General features: G+C 40.0%; 1 protein-coding gene across 1 annotated transcript; it reads right to left on the bottom strand.

The window, feature by feature from the left end:
* Positions 1-2075: 2075 nt before the first annotated feature.
* Positions 2076-18218, bottom strand: C11H2orf73 (chromosome 11 C2orf73 homolog). The gene is made up of 4 exons (XM_032915925.1): positions 18212-18218; positions 17306-17506; positions 3238-3353; positions 2076-2534 (listed from the first exon to the last, which is right to left on the bottom strand). Exons 1-4 carry the CDS (start codon positions 18216-18218, stop codon positions 2334-2336), a joined length of 525 nt encoding a protein of 174 aa, XP_032771816.1. The 3' UTR covers positions 2076-2333.
* Between the last annotated feature and the right edge of the window lie 5903 nt (positions 18219-24121).

A 24121-nucleotide genomic window follows, 5' to 3' on the forward strand; every position in this document is an offset into this window, starting at 1 on the left:
ACACACACTTGCAAATATACACATGCACACACATGCATACATGTGCATTTTATGCACAAATGCACACACACTTGCAAACACACATACACATGCACATGCATACACACACATGCATACACACACAGATCTTTAAGGTGCTTTAACTCCATTATCTTCAGTTTTGAAGCTTTCATCATTTTTGTAGCAGACTTTTGCTCTTCTTTTTTGGTATGATTTGTATTTTTATTTGAGAGTTGTTCTTTGGACAGGTCTCCTTATACACCCTAGGCTTGCCTCAAACTTGTAATCCTCCTGACTCATCTTACTGAATGCTAGGATCAGAGACTTGAGACACCATTTCTGGCTTAGATGTATGATTTTTGTTTGTGATTTAAATCCTTTTTTCCCCTGTGGATCATGGAGATATATTGGGGTGAGGGTTGCATTGGCTTTTATTGGGCATCTCAGAAGCATTGGTAGTGGACTTATGTTCACAGTGTTAGCTTTGTGAACTATGAGAAGCCCTCCACATATACTCTTATTACAGACTGCAATGTGCTCACTGGAGTGCTAACTATCTGTGGTTTAGACAGAAGCAAACTTTCTTGATGTCTTCTTCATTATGAATGGAATAGAGTTTGCCTTGAATTGGCAGCAAGCCGCTTGAGTCTGGCTTCAAGATTTCAATTCCACCTCTTTGCTTTGGAGACCATAAAGTTACATATCTGCTCAAATGTGGATACAAAGTCAAGTCTTTGGGTTTCTTTTCAAATCTGCCTCCTTTTTCCCTCTTTATTGGCGTTTTTACTGACCTGATTCAATACAGTGTTTGTTGAGTGAGATGCTACACATTCTCAATTGCATGTGCTTCTTCGATTATGAGATTGACAGACCATCATCAGTATGATCTGTTTCAGAACTACAGCTAGCTTTGGAAGGGGTTGAGATACACAGGTAGGATCTGAGGATGATTTGACTAATGGGTACTGTATATGTAGTCAGCTTTACCCTGAGTCTAGTGCTTTTAAAATGATGAGGCAATGTGTATGTGTTGACAGTATCATCGGATGCAGAAACAGGCACATTTCCTACTTTGGAATATGAAAGTTATCCCTTTTATTATTGTCTATATTTGGTTGTTTACTTTCTCCTGAATTTTGACAGCAGTACAGTTCACCATCAGCATTCATCCACCATGACACAAGAGTCAGAAATCACAACACACAAAAATGATGCTTACTTTCTGTAGTTTATTAAAATGCCTCATATGGGTTAGAGGAATAAAGGTATAACTAGTATTCATCAGAGTAAAATTTCATCTGCTTCAGCTTGTACACAGTACAAATGCTCCCACCTGAGTCTATGTGTATACAAAACTGCATGTGTACATCATGGCACACGAAACATGACAAATCACAAGAGCCATAGGAGCAGTTTTCACCAAATCATCTGAAAGGGAAACTGAGCTAGTATGATGAATGATGTGGCTAAAGCTATAGCAGATATTTCATCTCCTAAGTACTTGTGAGTCCTTCGTGTGTGTATGTGTTTGCGTGTTTGCAACTCTGTGTGTACACGTGTGTGCATGTGTGTGTGCGTGCACACGTGTGCATCTGTACTGGTGATGCTTTTCATTTTCACACTCTCAGCTGTGTATAGAGTCTAACTTTTAGAATAAGAAAGAGGACTTAAAAGTTATAGAAAATTATACTTAAAATTTAAGTGTAGGAGTAGTAATGATGGGATTACAATAATTTATTGATCAATGTGTTCAATCTCATGCTGAATAATTTTATGAAATCTATAGAGGTTAAGTAACTGACCCAAGGCCACATAACTTTCATTAAGTATAAGTCAACATTCTTATCAGTGGGTTTGATTTCAGGGCTGCAATTAATGATCATGTAAGCTGAGCCTCTTTTTAAGACCTTGTTTTTCCTGTAAGTTGTTCTATTTATAAATAAAGACAGTGTTTTATAATTTATCACTCACTGAGCCACTTAAAATTTTGATGCATTATTTAACCCTTTTCCGCCTTTCCCCTGTTTATGTAAATTCTGTGTTCTAAAGCTACTGACGACGACGACAAAAACAACAACAACTCCAATGATGGATGAATCCAGTGCCAAGTGTCTACCAGACACTGAGGAAATCTGCCTACATTCCTGAGATTACACTTTTGATACCAAAGCTTAACCGCATTTACCCTGACTTTTTTATTAGTGGGTTTAAAGGCCAGTGCCTGGTGAGAGGAGCTTGTCCTACAGTTGAGAACAACACTCTTCCAGTCATCTCTCATAGCCAGGCTTCTGGGTCTGCTGGGCTGGGCTGCCTTCTGGTTCTGATAAGCTGTTCTAAGTCTCCAGCAGTTCTTGAGAATTCTTTTGGCACAGGCGTGGTGAGGTCACGTTGTCTCCTGATGAATTTCCTTTGTCTGTTTTTTGGGGCTGTTCTGATGAACCTGACCCTGGAGTGTTCAATAATACCTCTGGTCCCTTAGGAGCTATTGGCATAGTCTCTGGCTTTATCTTTCTCTGTACGAAGGTTCCGTGTCTCTGGAAAGGAAAACAACGATGACATAAGCTAGGGGAAGAAGGAACTGTAGCTGAGTATGTGGGTTTGTTCAAGTTCTGGTGATGAAACTTGCTTCTCTGCCTCTCCATCGACTATCCCCTCTGTCCCAAACTGAGGACAGCACCAGAATGTCTGGCAAGCCTGTAAATGGGGTGAATATAACTGAAAGCAGGGAAGTAAAGCAATCAAAGATGTGCCTGTGCTTTTCCATTGCTAGAGTGCACACAACTGGCTGTACTAAGTTTTATTATTATTTTTTTGCTTTGTAGGTTGCTATGACTGCAAATGAATCTACAATTCATAGAATTGATGATTGTGTTCAATGTCCAAAAGGATTACTCACAATGAGCTATGAGACCAAGCATCTGGATGGGAGGAAGCACTCCAGCAATTCTGGTTCAATTCTGTTCAGCCTTTAAACCTTATCTATGCCTTCCTGGCACACATACATTAAGAACATCTAAAAGTTTATCAATATTACTTCAGTAAATGCTTTCCAGGAAATAAATCAAAACCCCTGTGGTCCTTGGTTTTTATGACATGTAGCTGAGTTTAGTCCACTAATGACTATATTTGTTTAGATAAACTTTTAGAAAGATGAGCATGACTTAAAAGGCTCAAAGTTCTCGCATAAATCTACTCAGCCCCACAGCATTGAATAATTAGTTTGGAACAATGCCTTACCTTTCCCCGGATGGGCTCATTGGGAGTTCTCCTGGAATCATATTGATGTATAAAAGAGATATATTCTACAAAATTGTCCTCGTGTTCTTCTGATACATCCAGAGAGGTAAGTGGAACTAAGAAAAACAAGAGATAGTTCAGTAAAATCACCCCAATTACTAGATTTGTATATGGAAATAAAAAATATTGTAATATTTATGCTTTATGAAACCACCAACATGTCAGGCACGGTAGTAGACCCTTTCTGTCCCAGAGTTCAGGAGGCAAAGGTCTCTGTGAGTTTGTGGACGATCTGCTCTACATAGTAAGCTCCAGACCTGCAAGGTGAGCCCCTTTCTCAAAGGAAAAAAGTCAACAGCAATTTCTGAAGTTATCTTCCCATAAGTGTATATTATAAATTTGGATTCAGCATTTATTCTGCACGAAAAGATCTAAATCAAAACAACTCAAATTAGTTCCATATGTGCATTTGGTACTTTAAAAATATTTTTAAATTCTGTATGTCTGAGAATTTTATCTGCATGTATGTGTATGCGCATACGTGTCTGATCCTTTCAAAGGCTGGACAAGGAAGGGTATCAGATCCCCTAGGACTGGAGTTACAGAAGGTTGTGAGCCGCTGTGTGGTGCTGAGAATAAAACCTAGGCAGTGTTCTTTATGTTTTTCCGTTTTTTAAAAATTGGGTATTTCGGGTTGGGGATTTAGCTCAGTGGTAGAGCGCTTGCCTAGGAAGCGCAAGGCCCTGGGTTCGGTCCCCAGCTCCGAAAAAAAAAAAAATTGGGTATTTCTTATTTACATTTCAAATGTTATTCCCTTTCCTGGTTTCCTGTCCATCAGTCCCCTAACCCCTCCCCCTCCCAATCTAAAGGGTGTTCCCCTCCCCATTCACCCCCTCGACAATCCCCTACACTGGGGGTCCATCCTTGGCAGAACCAGGGGCTTCCCCTTCCACTGGTGCCCCAACAAGGCTATTCACTGCTGCCTATGCAGTTGGAGCCCAGGGTCTGTCCAAGTACAGTCTTTGGGTAGTGGTTTGGTCCCTGGGAGCTCTGGTTGTTTAGCATTGTTGTTCTTATGGGGTTGCAAGTCCCTTCAGCTTTTTCAGTCCATTCACTAATTTCTCCATGGGGGTCCTGTTCTCAGTTCAGTGGTTTGCTGCTAGCATTCCCCTCTGTATTTGACATGTTCTGGCTGTGTCTCTCAGGAAAGATCTATATCTGGTTCTGGTCAGCATGCACTTCTTGGCTTCATCCACCTTATCTAGTTTTGATGGCTGTATATGTATGGGCCACATGTGGGGCAGGCTCTGAATGGCCGTTCCTTCAGTCTCTGCTCTAAACTTTCTAGGCAGTGTTGTTAAGCACTAAGTCATTCCTTCGGCTTCTATTAGATATGCTTGTTAAACAGATAGCAATTCGTCTTGGTGAAAACAGAAGTTGTTTGTCAAACTATCTTTGACAACTGGAAGGGTGTGAAAAAGTTTCTTCTGAATGTCTGGTCATGGCTGAGTGATTCCGTGCTGAAGTCACTGGAACATCTAGGATGGCTGGCAGTGATGAACACAGATTCTTTACACTTCAGCCTAAGTAACAGAGGCTCCCCCCATTTGCAAGAGCATTAAACCTTCTAACTCCAAGCTAATCTTCCAGTCTGGATGATGGGTATGTAGTGTTCACTGTGAGGGTCTTTTTGTTGCATGTGGGTTTAGGTTAACTAGAACGTTACTGGCCTTACTATCAACAGCAGCTAAAGAAAAAGAGCAATGTTCACCCACTTTGAATTCTGTCAAAGAAAATACTTTTGATTCTCCCTTGTACAAATATACATGCAGACAAGAATTTGCATATCCTTGGCATATCTCTGGAATAATATGTAAGAAATTGATTCTGGTGTTTCTTGTGGGGAGAGAATTGTATGGAAATTGTGAGGAAAGAGGTGGATTAAATTTTCATCATATATTTTATAGCATTCAAATTATATATATATATATACTATTAAAATGTAACAAAACATTATTTTTACAAGTCACACCTTTATGCTGGAAGTGGTGGGTATATGCCTTAATCCCAGCACTCAGACAGGAGGACTGACATAAGTTTAAGGCCAGCCTGTGCTATGTGATGAATTTAAGGCCAGCCTGGGATATATAGTGATATATTTTCTCAAACAGAACAGAACAAAATAAAGTCACACGTTTTTTCCCAGTGTGACATATTCTTGCCTAATGAGGTAGCACACACCTTTACTCTAAGCACTCAGGAGGCAGAGGCAGATGCAGCTTGTGAGTATGAGGCTAGCCTGGTCTTCATGACAAGGTCCAGGCCAGCAAAGATGACATAAAGAGACCCTGTGTGAAACAAGTAAATAAGTAAACGTGATGTAAATTAGGGGATAAGTAAGAATAGAAAACACATTATAAATAGATACTTGTTAATCATTCATGAATTCGATTTTGTATATTGATATAATTTTTTCTAGCAGGGATGAGTATTCAAGTGCTTAGAGTAGATGATTTAGTTCCCCACTTAGCAGACCAGAATGTAAAGTGATAAAAATTTCTTGATTTCTAACTGAGGTCAGCACCCATTTCTCCTTATATTTTCTTGTAGGACTTGTGAGCACACCAAGGAGAGCAGGTGCCAGTGGCACAGTAACCGCAGGACTGAGAAAAATCCCATAATTTATGTTTTCTTACAAATTAAGAAAAAAACCTATCTTTTTATGAAGATCATATTTTCACTATCAGAACATTGATAAATAAATAACTTCTTAGATAAAATGAACCACCTCTACATTTTAGAATTAACCAGATGAGTTAGTGAAGAAGCCAAAGCATGAGCTGTGGAGGACAGACAGACACATTTTCAAATTCAGGCTCTACCGTGTTCTGGACATGTGTGACTTGGGTGGAAGTCATTTAATTTTATTGAGGTTAAAATTTCTCCTTTCTAAAATGTACATGGTTTGTGTTCTAGCTTTAATCCTGTTACTTTGCTAAAAATACCTCAAACAAAAGGAACTTTAGAGCTTGTTTAGTTTACAATCCTGGGTCACAGCCCACTGTTTCAAAGAAGTCAAGGGGACTGGGACTTAAAATCGCTAATCACCATATCCCCTCCTAACGGGGAACAAAAATATCCATAGGAGGGGTTATGGAAGCAAAGTTTAGAGCAGAGACTGAAGGAATGGTCATTCAGAGCCTGCCCCATATATATACATCCATCGAACTAGATAAGATGGATGAAGCTAAGAAGTGCATGCAGACAGGAACCGGATGTAGATCTCTCCTGAGAGACATTACCAGAACATGTCAAATACAGAGGTGAATGCTAGTATCAAACCACTGAACTTGGAACAGGACCTCCTTTGGGGAAATTAGAGAAAGGACTGAAAGAGCTGAAGGAGCTTGCAACCCCATAAGAACAACAATGCCAACCAACTAGAGCTTCCAGGGACGAAACCACTACCAAAAGACTATACATGGACTGACTCTGGGTTCCAACTGCATATGTAGCAGAGGATGGCCTTGTTGGAGCACCAGTGAAAGGGGAAGCCCTTGGTCCTTCCAAGATTGAACCCCCAGTGCAGGGGAATGTTAAGGGGAGGGTGGTAAGGGGAGGTGAATGGGAGGAACACCCTTATGGGGGAAGGAGAGGGGAAGGAAATAGGAGACTTATGGATAGGAAACCGGGAAAGGAGATAATATTTAAAATGCAAATAACAAACAAACAAACTGCTAATCACATCTCATCTACTAAGAAAGAGCTTAGTCCACAGTAGATTCTAGCATTTAGCTCACTTTCTTGCCTCTTACACAGTCCATGACCACAAGCCCAGGGAATGGTGCTACCCACTATAGGTTGAGTCTCCCCATATTGGCTAGCATAACCAAGATAATCTCATATAGATACATATACCATGGTTTAACTTGACTTAGACAGACCTTCACTGAGACTTAACGTTTCAGGTGATTCTAGATTGTTCCACATTGACAATTAAAAAACAAAAATCAGAATTTGCTTTCAGAATTATGGGGACAATGGGCAATGTTTATACTTTTATAAGATTCTGGAATCAAAGTTTGGTGGAAAAACCATAGGTAGGAGAAGGGTATGAATCTGATTTCCTTACTCTGAAAAACTGGTATAAAGAGTGCCACGCCTCCCTGCCTGCCACCACTCTCCCTGCCATGATGATCATGTACTAATTCTCTGAAACTGTAACAAAGCTTCCAATGAAATTCGTTTCTTTACAAGCTGCTGCCTCCGTTGTGGTGTTTCTTCACAGCTATAGAACAGTGATTAAGACAGTAGGAATGCATGAAAAGAGGCTTGGCAGGCATAGACCAGGCAAGATTTAATGTGGTAACTGAATGGCATAGGGGAAAAAAAAAACCTCCTTAAATTTCACCCTATGCTTCTTGTTTCTGTCATTCTTCGCTTTCCACCCAGTCCTAGGAGGTATAGAAAGGAAAGCTAGCATCTCTTCAGAGAAATCTAAGACTTCCCAAGATGAAGAGACATGTTATCCTCAAATGTAGTAGAGCAACATCAAATGTTTCAAGAGCAACACTGGACACAGACAGCTGAGTAATACTTTAAAAATATTAAAAAGAAAGAGGAATTAAGCATTAAAGTTTCATAGTTGCTAAAACTTTCAATAAATTATGAATTCAAATTAAAAAAATTTTTGGGAAACAAGGAAAATCTGAAAATATTTTCCTATAGAACAGATTGTTTCTTCAAGGAAGCATTCAAATATAACTAGAAATAAATCAAGGAAAAAGTCTAAGAGTTATGTATGTATGTATGTATGTATGTATGTATGTATGTATGTAGTATGTATCCATCTATCCCCAAAGAGACAAGATCTAAAGAATGGAAAAGCAGATATTATCTCTATGAAAAGACAGGACATATTATCAATAGTGATTAACTATGACCAATACAATGCTGCAAAAGGGACATGATGCAAACTCCCAGTGTAAACCTCAAGGAAGCTTTGCGGTTTTTGCTCTTTGCATTCTGGGAAACTTGAAGTGCCAAGTAGGAAGTCCAGACAGCTTGGTGAACAAACTACATGAAGAGACCCAGGAGGAGTGGGCCAGCCATCCCAGGTTGACAGCTGAGTGTGAGCCTCGAGCCTATTTCTGCCAACTGAATTCTACCACACAACCCAGGTCCAGATTGCGAGCACTGAGCAAGTAAGATGAGTGTTCTTTTAAGCAACTAAATTTAAGGTAGCTTGTTATGAAATACTGAAATAGAAATACATCAGAAGAAAGCAAATTGAATTAAAATGAATCACCTTGTGTCCTACTTTGCTTCTTATTGTTATGGTTACCGAAAGCAACTCGGGGAAGAAAGGGTTTATTTGGCTCATATGTCCTGATCAGAGTCCATCATGAAGGGAAGACAAGGCAGGAAATCAAGCTGGGGAGGAAATGAAGCAGAGACCATGGAGGAATATACTGACTTTGTTTTCCATAACTTGTTCAGACTATTTTCTTCTACTGCACAAAGTGGACTGTGATGGGCCCACTCACACCAATTGATGATCAGGAAAATGTCCATAGGCTTGCCTACAGGCCAACGTAGTAGAGGCAGTTTCTCTGTTGAGGTTCCCTTGTCTCACATAACCCTAGCTTGTGTTGAGGTGACAAAAAATTAACACAGCCACCTTGTAAGCAGTGGTCTAGAGTGTTTCACACCTACAAAATAGTGACTTTATAAAGGATCCTTTTCTTCACAGGGGCCAATAAAGGAATATCATTTTATCTATTGTAGAAGGACATCTACTTCCCAAACATTATACTTATTAAAATTATGCATAATTATCAGTCTCAACTGTGTGAACATGAGAGTTTCTAAAAATTCACACAGTGGGCACTACTTAAGTATGAAAAAATGAATAAAGGCTTTCAAGTTCTTGGCAGTTGAGTGGTATAAGAGTGCAAATTGAGGGCTGGGGAGATGACATAGATGTTAAGAGCACTTACTACTCTTGCAGAGGACCTGAGTTTAGTTCCCAGCATCCACAAGGTAAGTTACAAGTATCTGTAACTCCAGCCCAGGGGATATATGAACTCATGATGGTGCACCTAAACTCACATAAGCAAACATTCATAACATAAATAGAACACACTTTTAAAATAAGAGTGCAAGAGGGCTGGAGAGATGGCTCAGTGGTTAAGGTCACTCAGTGCTCTCCCAGTGATTCTGTTTTTGGCTCCCAGTACCCAAGTCAAGAGGTTCATAATCCTCTATAACTTCAACTCTGGCATATGTGAGGACAGGGGCCTCTGTGGGTACTTGTACTTACATACCCACAAGCAGGAAATCACACCTACATGTAATTAAAAATAATAAGTTAAATTGGATTCAGCTAATTGCTTGAGTGAAGCCTTATTAAATGAGAACTACAAACCTGTTAAAGTGTTTGAAATCCACTCCTAGAAACTTAATTAGAATAAGAATTTTCTAAACAAGTTGGTATCTAGCCATTGATATTTTCACCAACAAAATATGAATTACATACTCAAGTATGTAATTTGTTCCTTACATTGGTGTGAAGTTAGCAGTTTTGAGAACATTTTTAACTCTTTATGGATACATAGAAAACATCAACAAATGTTTCCCTCTTAGAAATTTTACTTTTCTCAGTAGAATTGACTTGAGTCTTATATAAAAACTGTAGCTCTCATAATATATTTTGAATGTTTTAATTTTAATTTGTGAGCGTATGTATATATGTGTATTTGTACGTTTGTGTGTGTCGGAGTGTATGGATGTTTGTATATGTGTGTCAGTGTGTGTGTGTATATGTTGAGAGTGTGTGTGTGTGTGCGTGCGTGTGTGTGTAGAGGGTGGAGGGGATATGTGTGCAGGTGCCTATGGAGGCTAGAAGGGTTTCAGATTCCATGGGTGCTGAAGTTGCAGGTGGCTGTGAGTGCAGGATTTGGATGGCAGAAGCTCAGCTCAGGTCCTCTGTAAGGGCGGTAAGTATTTTAACTGTAGAGCCATCTCTCCAGCTACATGTAGTAGTTTGAATGAAATTACCCCCAATAGGCTCATATATTTGAATACTTGGTGACCAGTTGATGGAACTGTTTGGGAAGAATTAGTGGGTATGACCTTGTTGGAAGAGGTATGTCACTGGGGACTAGCTTTGTGTTTTCAAAAGCCCAAGGCATTTCCTGTTAGCCTCTTGCAGCTTTGTGGTAGATGTTTTAACACATAAACACTCAGCTACTGCCCCAGCCCTAGGCCTGCTTGCCTGTTGCTGTGCTCCCCACAGAGATAAGTTGCCTTGATCATGATTTTTCTTCACAGAAATAGAGAAGTAACTAAAATACTCCGTGTCAAATATGAATAAATAAATACATAAATGAATGAATGAATAGATAAATAAATGCTACAAAAAAGGATACCCCTTGGTACAAAAGAAACAACAAATGAAAAATCCATCTTAGAAAAGTAATTGTTACCACTGGATCTGAATCTGGAACTCTAAAGAAACACTAAAATACAGAACACAGTAAATTAGCAGCCAAGGTTTCCTTTACACTTAAAACGCCATCCTTCATCAATTAAATAAACCTTTCCAAATTACAAATTCTTATGATATAAATTGGAACCTAAGTGTGGCAGCCAGGAAACTGTGTGGTGGTATGAGACATAAAGGGCACTTTCATTGTTAGCAGAAGATAAAATTGTTGAAATGCCAAAGATGAGATGTAATTGAGTGGGCTCATGGAACAATGATGGGAGGTGACTTTTAATTGGCCTTGATACATGCTGGCATAGTTTGTATGCTATAAAAGGCTGGCACATAGCTGAATTTTACACAGCCTAAAATCTTACAGTAAAATATTTTTAAAAAATTAATTAAATATCAAAACTATAGGAATTATTTCAGACCAATGTTAGGGCTTTTTCTTTGTTAGTTTAAATTACATTATGAGTTTGAATTGCACTTATTGAGTAGTTCTTAGTGCTCATCCACAGAGGTATAGTTTGTAGTTTAACATTTGAGATGGCAAATTTATATTTATTTGGTTATTCAAGTTCTTTATTGAGTTTGGTTGTTATACGAGATCCTAGGTTATAATAACGAAGTTAGTAATGGGAAATACTGATAGAAGAGAGAGGAGGAGAGAGAGAGAAAAAGACATGGGAGCAGGGAGGGAGAGAGAAGACAGAGACAGAGATTTTTATGACAGGTTTTAAAAACCAAATTCTAACCCAGAGTCTAACAGTGAAATGCAATGGTCAATAATTCAAATAATCCATTTATTATTACTGTATATAAAGAGTGTGGGAGAACTTTAAATGTTTTATTTAGTTCTAGTGAAATCCTACAATATTATCTAATTATAAGGTTTTTGTTCACTTATGAGCCAAATAACTTCATTTCCTTCTTAGTAAGTTCAATGTCCACTGCTCCTAGAGAAAGTGTTCATTCATTTGAGGATCTTCTCTTTTACTGTCAATGAAATGCAGGTATGTGTCTTCTCCTTCATATCTGGATACACTCAGTGGCTCCTTTCAAAGCCTTTTAGGGAGTTTTTTTTTTTTTTACCATTTTAGAGGCTGAACAGAGGGTTACTTATGAGCATGGACACTAGAGCCAGCTCTCTGGGTTCAAATGTCAGTCATCTGCTCTGTGTCCTTTAACAAGTTATTTAAATCCTGTGCTAGGTGAAGGTGCCATCCTGAAAAACACCGTCCTAGTATATTATTATTTAATAGAACCTGAAAAACAGTAGATAGTATGCAAATCATTATGGAGGGGCCAGGAAAATTAAAAACAGAACTGTCATATGACTCAGTTGTACCACACTTGGACATTTACCCTAAGTTCTCCAAATCAGCATAGCACAGAGACACTTGCATGCTCATATTTATTGCTGCATGTTCACAATAACCAGGGAATCATCCAATCTGTTTAGCTATCTACAGATGAATGCATGATTGTGTGGTTCATATACACAAAGGAATATTATAGACCATACAAACGAAACCATGACATTTGCAGGAAAACGAATGGTATAAAAATCATTAAGTGAAACAACCCAAACTCAGAAAGACAAATACTATGTGCTTTCTTTACATGAGTAACACAAATTTAAATTTTTATTTGCATGAGTCAGGAAACGTGTGTATATGTAGATCATAAAGTGAGAAAAGGGATCATGAAAGAAGAGATCCTGAGGGAGCGAGTGGAGAAGAGAATGGATTGGTTCAAAGCAGAAGGGTGGGACTATTTGGGAGAAGGAAAATTAGCTAAAGGGAGTACAGGGGGAGGGAGAGAAATGAAAGAGATTAATCAGAACAAAGTGACATAATGAGCCTCTCCATATTGAATGAAGGATGCAAGAAAAGCATTCTGAGCTTCCTAACATGAATTATTAAAAATTTCAGATCTAAAATGATTTTATCTGACAATGCCATTCTAGTAAACTGAGTCACATTTTTTTTTTTTATCAAAACCACAGTTCTAGTAAGAGTCAACAAAAGATTTCTTTTAGAAGTCACTGGTGCTCCAACCTCTGTGATTTGGTCAGTCTAGTTGAAGACAGATATCAGCCAGACTGAAGGTCACGGCATTAAAAGATAGAAAATGATTGGACGTAGCATGAGATGAAGTTACAATGTAAAAGAGGTCACCCCTCAACCAGGTGCAAAGTCTAATTCTCATTTTCACTCTTGGAAATGGGGCCCAAAGGGTATCAGTACAGAGCAGTCTCATTACCCTACCCCTTTCCTACCTGTTATTAGCTTCTCCACCCAGTCAACTGAGTTGGGCTAAGATCCTTTGCCTTTTCTTGTCTTCATGGTTTACAGCTCTTTCCAACTCAGAACACTGGGGATGTTATACATCCCTGGATTATCATCTTATGAAACTCTAAAGTCCCACAAAAAGTGCTTTAAAAAATATGTATGTTTTCCTCTTGTTGATCTTCATGTTAATTACATTCTTAGGCCCAGTGAAACACCCTAAAATGGCAAGGTAAATTTTTTACCTGAAAACTGGGAATGTCAATTGTATTACTGCATCACTATACTATATAGCAGTGGTTCTTAGCCTTCGAAATGCTGCGACCCTTTAACATAGGTCCTCATGTTGTGGTGACCCCAACCATAAATATTGAGGATATTTGATATGTGAATACTGTGAAAGGGTCACTCAACCCCCTAAGGGGTCATGAGCCACAGGTTGAGAACCACTGCTATATAGTTAATTTAAGAATAAAATGAGTTTATATTTGGAAAGTTTTATGAATTGCCTGGCAAACAGTATGTTTGAAATAAATGCTATGTTTTAGTCACTATCTCATCTTCATTTTATACCTCTCAGAAAAGAGTTCTAGAGAGATTAAACCTCCCAAAGGCTTCTGTACCTGGTTTTCTTTCAAACTTTCAAGGTTTTTGTTTTATTTTAAGGTCATAATGCTTCCTGGCCCTTCTTCAAGGACATTACCTGGTATAATTCTACTTTTTGGCTGTCCATTCATGATTAAAAATAGTATAAAGACCAGAATGATTTTCCAAAATAATCAGTGTGGTAGTTATCATTTGGCTACAAATCTAGGCTGTAACATTCTTCATTTAAAAAAAAGAATCATCTATTAGTTATGTGTGTGCTTATATGAGTTTATATGAGCTGACAGGCCAGAGATAGTGTCATATCTTCTGAAGGTGGATTTTATAAGTGGTTGTGAAATGCCAGGTGGGTTCTGGGAGTGAAACTAGGGTCTTCTACAAGAGGAGCAAGTGCTCCTTAGCCCCCACACCATCTCTCCAGCTCTTCGTAGTCCGTTTGTCCATTTCTTCCTCCCTCTTTCCTTTCCTCCCTCCCTCTTGCTCCCTCATTCCCTTCCTCCCTTCCTTTATTAATTTTGAGATGGAGTCTCACTACATGGTTCTAGTTGACCAGGAACTTCCTGTGTTGACCAAACTGGCATCTAATTAGAGATCCACCTTCCTCTAGCTTCTGAGTGTTGGGATTAAAGGAATGTGCCATTGCCATCATGTAATATTAAGACAGGGTAGAAACTGCTGTCAATGAAAGCCGGACGTGGAGCAGTGTTGTCCTGTTCTCTTCATTCTTGTCCTTTCCTGTGTCTGCTGACACGCCTGAGGGTCTATTACAAAGGTCAGCTTGTCTTTGTTATGTTTCTTTCTAGACATTTTTTCTTCTCGTTGCCTATCATCAGGGTTTCTCCTACATGCTCCAGAAAAAAAAAATTGCTTCCATTGTTTTCATCTTGTTACAGCTTATTTCTCTGCTACTATTCCATAGACTAAATTGTAGAGTCTTAGGAGGCAGAAAATGTAGCTGTCTACATCATCAATCATAAGGACAAAATTTCTTTCTAAAGGAGAGGCCGTGGTCAAAGAAGGCTTGTTAGCCTTTTTATGAACTTACCCTCGAGGTAGGAATCATTCTGCCTACGATCATTTTCTTTTTTTCTAATGCTGTGATCTTCAGTCTAGATGACTTATGTATTGTCAACTAGACTGGCCAAATCACAGAGGTCAAAGCATTAATGATTTCTAAATGGAATCTATTGTTGACTCTTATTTGCACTGTGGTTATAAGAAAATATAACTCAGTTTACTAGAATGCCATTACAAGGTAAAATCATTATAGATCTGAAAGTATTTAACAATTTGTGTAATGTATTTCTCAAGTTATGTATTTTAAGACAGCAATTATGAGAAACAATATGAAAATAAGAGTGAGATGATAAAAATAGAGAAGATATGTTTTGGAAATCATGCTTATTCTTAGAATTAGGGTATTCTACAGATCAACTGTTGTATTTAACTTTTAAATTCATGTTGCATTAAACTTACTTGACTATTTTTTCTTTTGAAGAGTACTACCTCCCACAGCTCTCTGTACCAAAATCCCACGGGAGAGAGAGCTGGGCTCTCAGAGGTGTGGACATTCCTGAGAAATCAGGGGAGACCTCCACTTCTGCTCACATCTTGGTGCAAGAGGAACCCGCCTAGTGCCCTCTAGACACAGGAAGCTAGGGACAATCAGGGGTAGGATCCTTCCAGTTTCTGCCTGCACCCAGAGCTAAAAGCCAGTTACCGGAGGTGCTGACACACCTGAGAGCAGAGGTAAGACCAATTCTTCTGCTCTAAGTGACCCTCGTGGAGGCTTCAGGACACACAAACTCAGGACCAGTATAGGAAAGGACTCTTCTGGTTTCTGCCTGTGCCTGGTGCTGAACTGGTCCCACAGTTCTCTGTACCCAGATCTGGCTGTAAGAAAACAGGTCTACAGGAGTGCTGACACAGGCTTAGAGGAGGGTCAAGTCACTGCTGGTAGAACCACTATGGAAATTAATCTGGCCGTTCCTCTGAAAATTGGACATAGTACTACCTGAGGACCCAGCTATACCCTTCTTCTTGGGCATGTATCCAAAAGATGGTCTAAAATATAACAAGGACACATGCTCTACTATGTTCATAGAAGCCTTATTTATAATAGCCAGAAGCTGGAAAGAACCCAGATGCCCTTCAACAGAGGAATGGATACAGAAAATGTGCTACATTTATACAATGGAGTACTACTCAGCTATCAAAAACAATGACTTCATGAAATTCATAGGCAAATAGATGGAACTAGAAAATGTCATCCTGAGCGAGGTAACCCAATCACAAAAGAACACCCATGGTATATACTCACTGATAAGTGGATATTAGCCAAAAAGCTTGAATTACCCAAGATACAATCCATAGACCAAATGAAGCTCAAGAAAAAAAATGACCAAAGTAGGGATGCTTCAGTCCTCCTTAAAAGGGGGAACAAAAATATTCATAGGAGGGGATATGGAGACACAGTTTGGAGCAGAGGCTGTAGGAATAGCCATTCAGAGTCTGCCCTATCCCATATGCTGCATCATAGCCTGGGAATCCAGGAGACCACAGAACCTAGACAATATTGATGAAGCCAAGAAGTGCATGCTCACAGGAGCCTGATATAGTTGTCTCCTGAGAGGCTCTGCCAGAGCATGACAAATACAGAGGTGAATGCTAGCAGCCACCCATTGACCTGAGAATGCAGTCTCTGTTGGAGGAATTAGGGAAAGGATTGAAAGAGCTGAAGAGGTTTGCAACCCCAAAGAACAACAGTACTAACCAATCAGAGCTCCCAGGGAGTAAACCACTACCCAAGTGTACACATGTACAGACCCATGGCTTCAGCTGCATATGTAGCAGAAGATGGCCTTGTTGGGCACCAATAGGAGGAGAAGCACTTGGTCCTGCTAAGGCTGAACCCCTATCCCCAGTGAATGGGAATGTCAGGTGGGAAAGGGGGGGATTGGGGAAGGGGAACACCCTCATAGAAGAAGCAGGAGGGTGGATATGATAGTGAGTTTATGGATGGGAAACTGGGAAAGGGAAATGTAAATCAAAATATCCAATTAAAAAAAAAGCACTGTCTAAAATGATCATTAACGATTAGCATCTTAGTTTCCTTTTCTATTGTATGACAAAAAAACTCCAATATAAGAGAAAAAAGAATCCTTTTTTGTTTACAGTCCCAGAGGAATGGAGCCCATCTTGGCAGGGAAAGCATGCTGGCAAATGTTTGAATCTAGACAGTGGGCAGAAAAAGAACAAAAAGAGGGGTTGGGCTATCCTAAGAGTAGGGGAGTGTGCAATGGACTCTAGTGTTCAACAACAGGCTTTTAAGGGACATTCCACAGACACAGCCATCAGTGTCCCTCAGAGTATACTTTGAAATATACTCTGAGGTAGGGCCAGATGCTATTTTAATAACAACAGTTTTTAGTCTGGGAAAGCCGAGCAGACGGCTCCTAAGTTTCTGACCTTGAAGCTGGTGTAATCACTGATCTGTACAGTATCTGGAGATACTGGACTGGAGATACTTCCTCTCCATGGTTTCAGGGTTTCAGAAGGCTGTCTGTTTTGTATGTATTTTCAACTTCCGTAGAAACGTCATTTTCTCAGGAGGTGCACACACACTGAATACATCTTAAGTCAATGGCAGGAAAGAGTAAAAGTTTCCCATGAGTGACCTTACCTATCCCATAAGAAGGCTTTTGCATCTTGCTGTGTTTGACTGGCAAAACCAGTGGGCATGCCGGCTTCTGGAAGTCACTCCGCTGGATGCTGTTGGTGTCATAAGATGGTTGAGAGACATATGTTGGTGCTTCATCATGGAACCACCATTTTCTCTTCACAGAAGAAAAAAATAGAAATGCTCTGTCAAATAATGATAAAACTTTTCATCTGATGCTTAAAGTCTATGAATATTTAGGGATTTAATGGAACAGGATATTAGTCTAGAATTAATATATTATTTACTTAGTGTATGGTTTGTTCATATCATGTATATGTGCATGTAATACTCATGTGGAGGACCTGACATAGGGTATCTTCCTCAGTTACCCTTCCATTTTGTTTATTGCAACAGGGTCTACCACTGAACCTGAAGCTAACCAATCCTGTCCTCCTGGCTGTCTAGTGAGCTCCAGGGATCTGCCTATCTCTGCTTCCTCCTCTCATCCCTGTCCACCCTGGTCCCCCAGCACTGGTATTATAGGCATTTCCATCTTGGGGATCCAAGCTCGGGTTCTCATGGTAACACGCACGTGACTGAGACTGTCCCCTGGGATTCTTAAATATAGTAGTAAATGTTTACACAAGGACATTAGCTTATAAATGATATCTAAAAATAATAATATATTTTAGCTAAAATATATCTGCTCAACTTTTACACTACCTTCTAGTAACAGAGCCATAAAATTAATATAGTAGCTGTATTTCTATATATTTTTATTATTTTATTTGTAGACCACACACGCTAAACATGATTTAATCTAAAATTATTTTAATCTAAAATTATTTTTTATTCTTTTTATTATAGCAAAACAAATGATGCATTATCTACAATGATATTTTGCAAAGTTCTTAGTCCATCACTCACCCCACATCGTGGAATACACCTTACATCTTATACAGTATAGTGTATGCATATATAAAAGTGAGGCACACCTGGCATGAACTCTTTGTTGTGACTATTGCAGGGTACTCAGATGTTCTAGTTTACTGCTTTTACCTCTGTTTCATTCATGATTCTGAGCACAACTCATACTGATTTGTAATTTATAAACCTATACTTTTTGACATAAAAACTGCCCTAAGGGGAACCATCTCCAATCTTACCGAAATGTCAGTACTAATCACTGTAGAAGAGAGAGACACTTGATGGGTTCTCAGAATTGTTACTCAACTCTGATCAAAGTAGTAAAAGTGATCAAATGTTACTCCACACCTGGAAGTTTGGGATCTGATTAGGGATCAATATTATCAATATTATCTTGGGTATAAGGAAGTAAATGTTGGACTGGAGAGATGAGTATAGCAGGGAATACTGCTCCCTGTGTGGGGCAGTTTAGGAGAAAAGTCCCCCAGGCTCAGGAGTTTGAACACTTGGTCCCAGTTGGTGGTGCTGTTTGGGAAGATTGAGGAGGCATGGCCTTGCAGGAGTTGTTGTGTTTGCACCCTCTGTGTTGAGGTGCCATTGAAGCTTCTCAACTCCTTATTCTTGCCACCATGGCTGCCACTTGATGCCCCCACTTCTCTGCCTACAGTAGACTCATATCTTTGGAAACTTAAGCCCAAATAAACTCTTTCATATGTTGTTTTTAGTTGTGGTGTTTTGTCACAGCAACAGAAAAGTACCTATGAAGCAAGCAAGCCAAGAAATCTGAGTTACTGTACAGAACCCACAGTGGGCGGGTAGAACTCTCTCCTGAAATAGTCCTCTGACCGCCATACTGTATTGTAGCTCTTTAACCTGCTCACACATACAAATAATAAAGTAAATGTTTTTTTAAAAAAGAAGTCAGTTCTGAGTCTATAGAAAGGATGTCTGTAATATGATTTAAGAGGAATGGACATGTACATTACAATAATAAATTCTGACAATTGAGACTCCACTGATACACAAAGGGAGAGGCATTGCTGGGGTCACTCCACAGAGCTGCACAGGGCTCTTAAAGGAGCTTAGTTTACCAAAAGACAAGCATGTGACAAAGAACTGTGTGCCATATGAATGTGTCTAATGGGGTCAACTTCATCAATACAGACTGTTGAATAGCTTAGAAATAGAGTAAATTCATGAAAGTGCCAAAGACATCAAGAATATTTTGTGGGGATGGGAAGCAAGAAATCAAGAAAGGATAAAAATATGGACGGCAAACACTGTTCTGGGCTGAAGGCACAGCTACTAATCCTGGTGGGTTGTAAGAGATATTCTTAGACTGGACAAGATGGGATGCACATAAACCAGAGGATCAAGAACTGAACAGTACACAAGGGAAGCAGCATCGGTTTTAGGCCAACAACATGCAGCCAAGAATAATAAAACAATGGGAAATTATAGACACATTTCACAGAAATTGAGCAACTAGAAAATTCAGGACAAGACTAAATTGACTAATGTCTTATATTTCCAGAATGAGATATAACATGGATTTTTAAGTGGACTACTTGCTGTAGGTTTTAAGAAAAATCTAAAACAGATTACTAAACAGATGGCGTCTTCTCACTATCTGGCTAAAAATAGTCATTTGCTACTGTTCTTGGACTGCCTGCGTTTTCACAACTCTCTTCCATCCCATAGTTATGACAATGCTTATTATGGCAAACTACAATGTATATACTTTCTTTTACTTCCTTTTAGAACAATTCTGAGGTGGGCACATCCCTTTACAGATGAGAATAGTACAGAGATTAAGGAATACCTTCAGGTACAGTGTTGGCTGGCAGTCACCAGCACCTACCTACCTATACATGCCCCAAATTCTGTGTTCTGTTGTTATTGGCTAAGGGCAGATAAACACAGGTTTAATCACATTATCTTAAAATGCTAAGTGTCTTAATCTATTCTGTGTATGTGGACCTTCGTGCATTGGGTAATTCATAATGTATGTAAGTTGATTGGCTTTCAATTCCGGAGCCTAGGAAATGTAATAAGCAGACAGCCAGGCTCTGGCAGGCTTGGCAACTCTAATTCAACAAGAGCCCCCACTCCTCAAGGTGGTGGTGGTGGGGGAGGTGAAATAGACTCCTGATAATGCCAGTCTTGCCCTTTTAGGCCAGAATTGATCCTATGATGAGGCAATGCCTTCAAGGCCTAGGTCTCATCTCTCAACTCAGACAATGACTTTTAAATTTCAATATACATTTTAGAGGAAACAAACTTTGAAACCATAACTGTAACTGCTTTGAGGAAATTTTCCTATATAAAGGTTAAAAGGCATATACTTATACCATCTACTCTTTGGTGAGCAGAAACTTATTTTGCTAATAACTCAAGTAACTAGAAAAGTGACTTTGGACAAGGGAGCCATTAGAGAGTGTCTGGGGCCTTCATGTTTTCCCCTAGAGTATAATGCAAGCAGAGATCTTGAGTTTACTTTTAAGAAAAATTCTTTAATTTCATAAGTATGATTGAATTAGGCCTCTGTAGTTGGAGTGCTTCATGAACATTGGATGCATCTTCTTCCTTGTTATTTTCTCTTTTGGACACTCTTCTTCATATGTGCAAAGTGTGCTCCTGAGAACATGTATGCACCTATGCAGGGGTTCAGGCCTTCTGATCTGGGTGTTTTCTTATGAGACACTATGACATCAATGAAACAGTGGAAAAAGTTGCAGAGTGTGATGGCTTTGTCTGAGCTTTGGAGGGTGGGCTCCATTTTGCAGATTGTAAAGGGGACACTACGTAAAGAAAATTTAAACTATTTGAAGCTTTGAGCTCTAAAAGTTCTCCCTCGTATTCTGAGGCCTATCTCCTATTATGCCCCAGGACACTATTCTCTGGGGCTCCATTTAAGGGAAATGTCTAGATATTCTTGAAGTCAAAAATCTCCCTAACTCTCAGACCCTGAAGAGCTCCTTGACTGTTTTTGTATGGGTCCACTGGTCACATTTAGAAGTCAATCTAAGGAAAGGACTATGGTATACTCCTATTAATCTATTAATTAGGATATAAATCACATTGTGGTAGGTTCTTGCAGTTCAGGCCTTTAATCTCAGCTCTCAAGAGTCAGAACCAGACAGGTCTCTGTGAGTTCAAGGCTAGCTAGCCCGCCAGAGATACACAGCAATTTCCTGTCTAAAACCATCACCACTACCTCCACTACCACCACTTCCACCACCACCAACACCTCCACCACAGCCATCACCACCACCACCACCACTACCACCACCACCACCACCACCACCACCACCACCACCACCACCACCACCACCACCACCACCACCACCACCACCACCAACCACCACCACCACCACCACCACCACCACCACCACCACCACCACCACCACCACCACCACCACCAACCACCCAACAACTACACCACCATCTCCTCTTCCACCACCATCTCTCCACCACCACCACCACCACCACCACCACCACCACCACCATCACCACCACCACCACCACCACCACCACCACCACCACCACCACCACCACCACCACCCCCAACACCACCACCACCACCACAACCACCACCACCACCACCACCACCACCACCACCACCACCCCCACCACCACCACCACCACCACCACCACCACCACCACCACCACCACCACTACCACCACCACCACCACCACCACCACCACCACCACCACCACCACCACCTACCACCACCACTACCACCACCACCACCACCTACACCACCACTACCACCACCACCACCACCACCCACCACCACCACCATGTTATGGGGATTCCCAAGGACACCTGTTTCTGCTGAAACTTTACACAGACCATGGAATTTTATTTGTAGAGCTCCATGGTTTAAAAAAAATGGAAGTTTTATCACAACTAGGCAACCAAGGTCATGTGAGTTGCAATGTTCTCAAGCTGGTATCTCAATGATACAGGGGATGTGGAATTTACTTTTTAAAAGCAACTGTTAAAGTCTCCTATGACAGTTACCCTTGTACCTTTATAAACCGCTATTTGCCTATGGGCCACATCTGTCTCCTCTTTATCCAGAGGCAGTCCTTTGTCCCTTGGGACAAGTACCCTTCCTCCCTCTTCCTTGTTCCCTTCCTCTTCTCCCTCATCCTCTATCTCCTGTCTTTGACTCTTATTCCCTGATCTCTATTCTGCTGGGGCAAATGAATCTACTTTGTGCTTAGAGCTTGGTCTTTGAGCTCCAGGGCTGATAGTTTTTCTATCATTTCTTCCTATTAGACATACTTTTTTAAAAAAAAACTAAACAAACAGCAGCAGCAGAAAACTAGGTTTACTTTTTCTAGTGCCTACAATTTTATGTCATTAGGTAGAAATGTATATATGATCATTTCATTAAAAAAAATCTTGTAAACCAATAAAACTAAATGCCAGGTATGGTAACACACACTTGTGATTCCAGCTCTCAGGAGTCTGAGGAAGAAAGATTTCAGGTTCAAGGCTTGGGCTACCTATATAGGGAGATACTACCTTACGTAGGGGTCCTACCAGACCAACCAACCAACCAAAGAAATCTCTGACCGCATATCTTGAGGTCTCAGTGTACAATCTTACTAGTAGACAGAAGTTAAAATATTTAGGCAGCTTAATTTTATTTTAAAGCCAACATTACTATATTTTAATTAAGCTAACTTTTAAAAAGAAATTTCATCTTGAATAAAAGGAGAAAGTTTCACATGTGAAATAAAAACGTGCGTCTTTCAGGTTCCTGGGAATGAAAGCATTTGCAAGTTCATCGTTGGTTTCCTTTTGTTTTTGGATGAATATTCCCTTCACTGTATGCGCCAATCCCTCTCGCTCATCCCTGCTCTACTCGGTTTCAGACTTACTTTGCCTGGCTCTTAGTGGTCTAGTGAGTGTGGTACAATTGTCAGCCAGCCTTGCAGATGGCAATTGCTAATTTTTGTTGTTTTTCACAATATTTTAAACTAGAGTAAATTATTTGGGATTAAGTTTTCAAGCTTCTACCTTTGTATTTTCTGAATTGTTTTCATTCTCTTGGTGTCTCCACTGCGGAGAGAGATGATCTAGATACAGATCTGAACTAGCACTTGGTCACTGTTAACAGAGGAATGGTAGATAGTGTTAGTATGAAGGGTCCCCCAGACAATCTCCATTTAAATATGACGTGAAAGCAGAACTCCACCTAATCAGCAATGGGAAGGAAATGGAACAGGGTGAGGTGTCTGAGACCATTCACATGACACACCTCTCCTTCCACAAACATTGTGCTGGAAAACACATGTGAAAAACTTCAATCTTCTCTGCAGTGGCAGATTATGTTGTTCAATTTCTAGACTCAACACTGTGTTAGGTCTCCTACTTCAGAATCCAGCTGTAAGCAGGATACAGTGGGCTCCTCAGCCCCAGCTCTGCAGATCAGCAGACTGTGCCACTAATAACAATTGCTTATAATATGCCTCCTTTGTCTACCAAGAATGTTCTACATGGTAGTCACTTGCTTACTTAGAACCTTATTCATGTAGCTTTCTCCTATCACCCATTTAAAACTACAACTCTGGGTCTGCAAGATGGCTCAGAAGGTACATCTACTTGCCAGTAAGTCCGATGACCCGAGTTTGCGTCCCACAGCACTGACACATGGAAGAGAATTTGTTCTTGTAACACACACACACACACACACACACACACACACACAAAATTAAAAGAAAAATAAGGTTGCAACTCTAGCGCCAGCAATCCTCCCTGCTCTCCATGCAAGCCCATGCCATTTAGCATCCTAATTAGTTTACTTCTGTTGCTCAATCCTCCATTAGAATATGAGCAGCTTAAGGTCAGAACCCTTCCCTGCTCTGGCTCACTGCTGAATCTCTAACATCTAG

This window comes from Rattus rattus, chromosome 11 (genome assembly GCF_011064425.1).
Source record: "Rattus rattus isolate New Zealand chromosome 11, Rrattus_CSIRO_v1, whole genome shotgun sequence".
In the NCBI taxonomy this organism is placed as follows: Eukaryota; Metazoa; Chordata; class Mammalia; order Rodentia; family Muridae; genus Rattus; species Rattus rattus.

What these genes read in the sequence shown, in the direction of transcription:
- C11H2orf73 (XM_032915925.1), bottom strand. An exon ending in AAAGCCTTCTTATGGGATAG is followed by an intron (nt 3,354 to 17,305) that starts GTAAGGTCACTC and finishes TGTTTTTCTTAG; the next exon opens with TTCCACTTACCTCTCTGGAT. An exon ending in ATGAGCCCATCCGGGGAAAG is followed by an intron (nt 2,535 to 3,237) that starts GTAAGGCATTGT and finishes TTTCCTTTCCAG; the next exon opens with AGACACGGAACCTTCGTACA.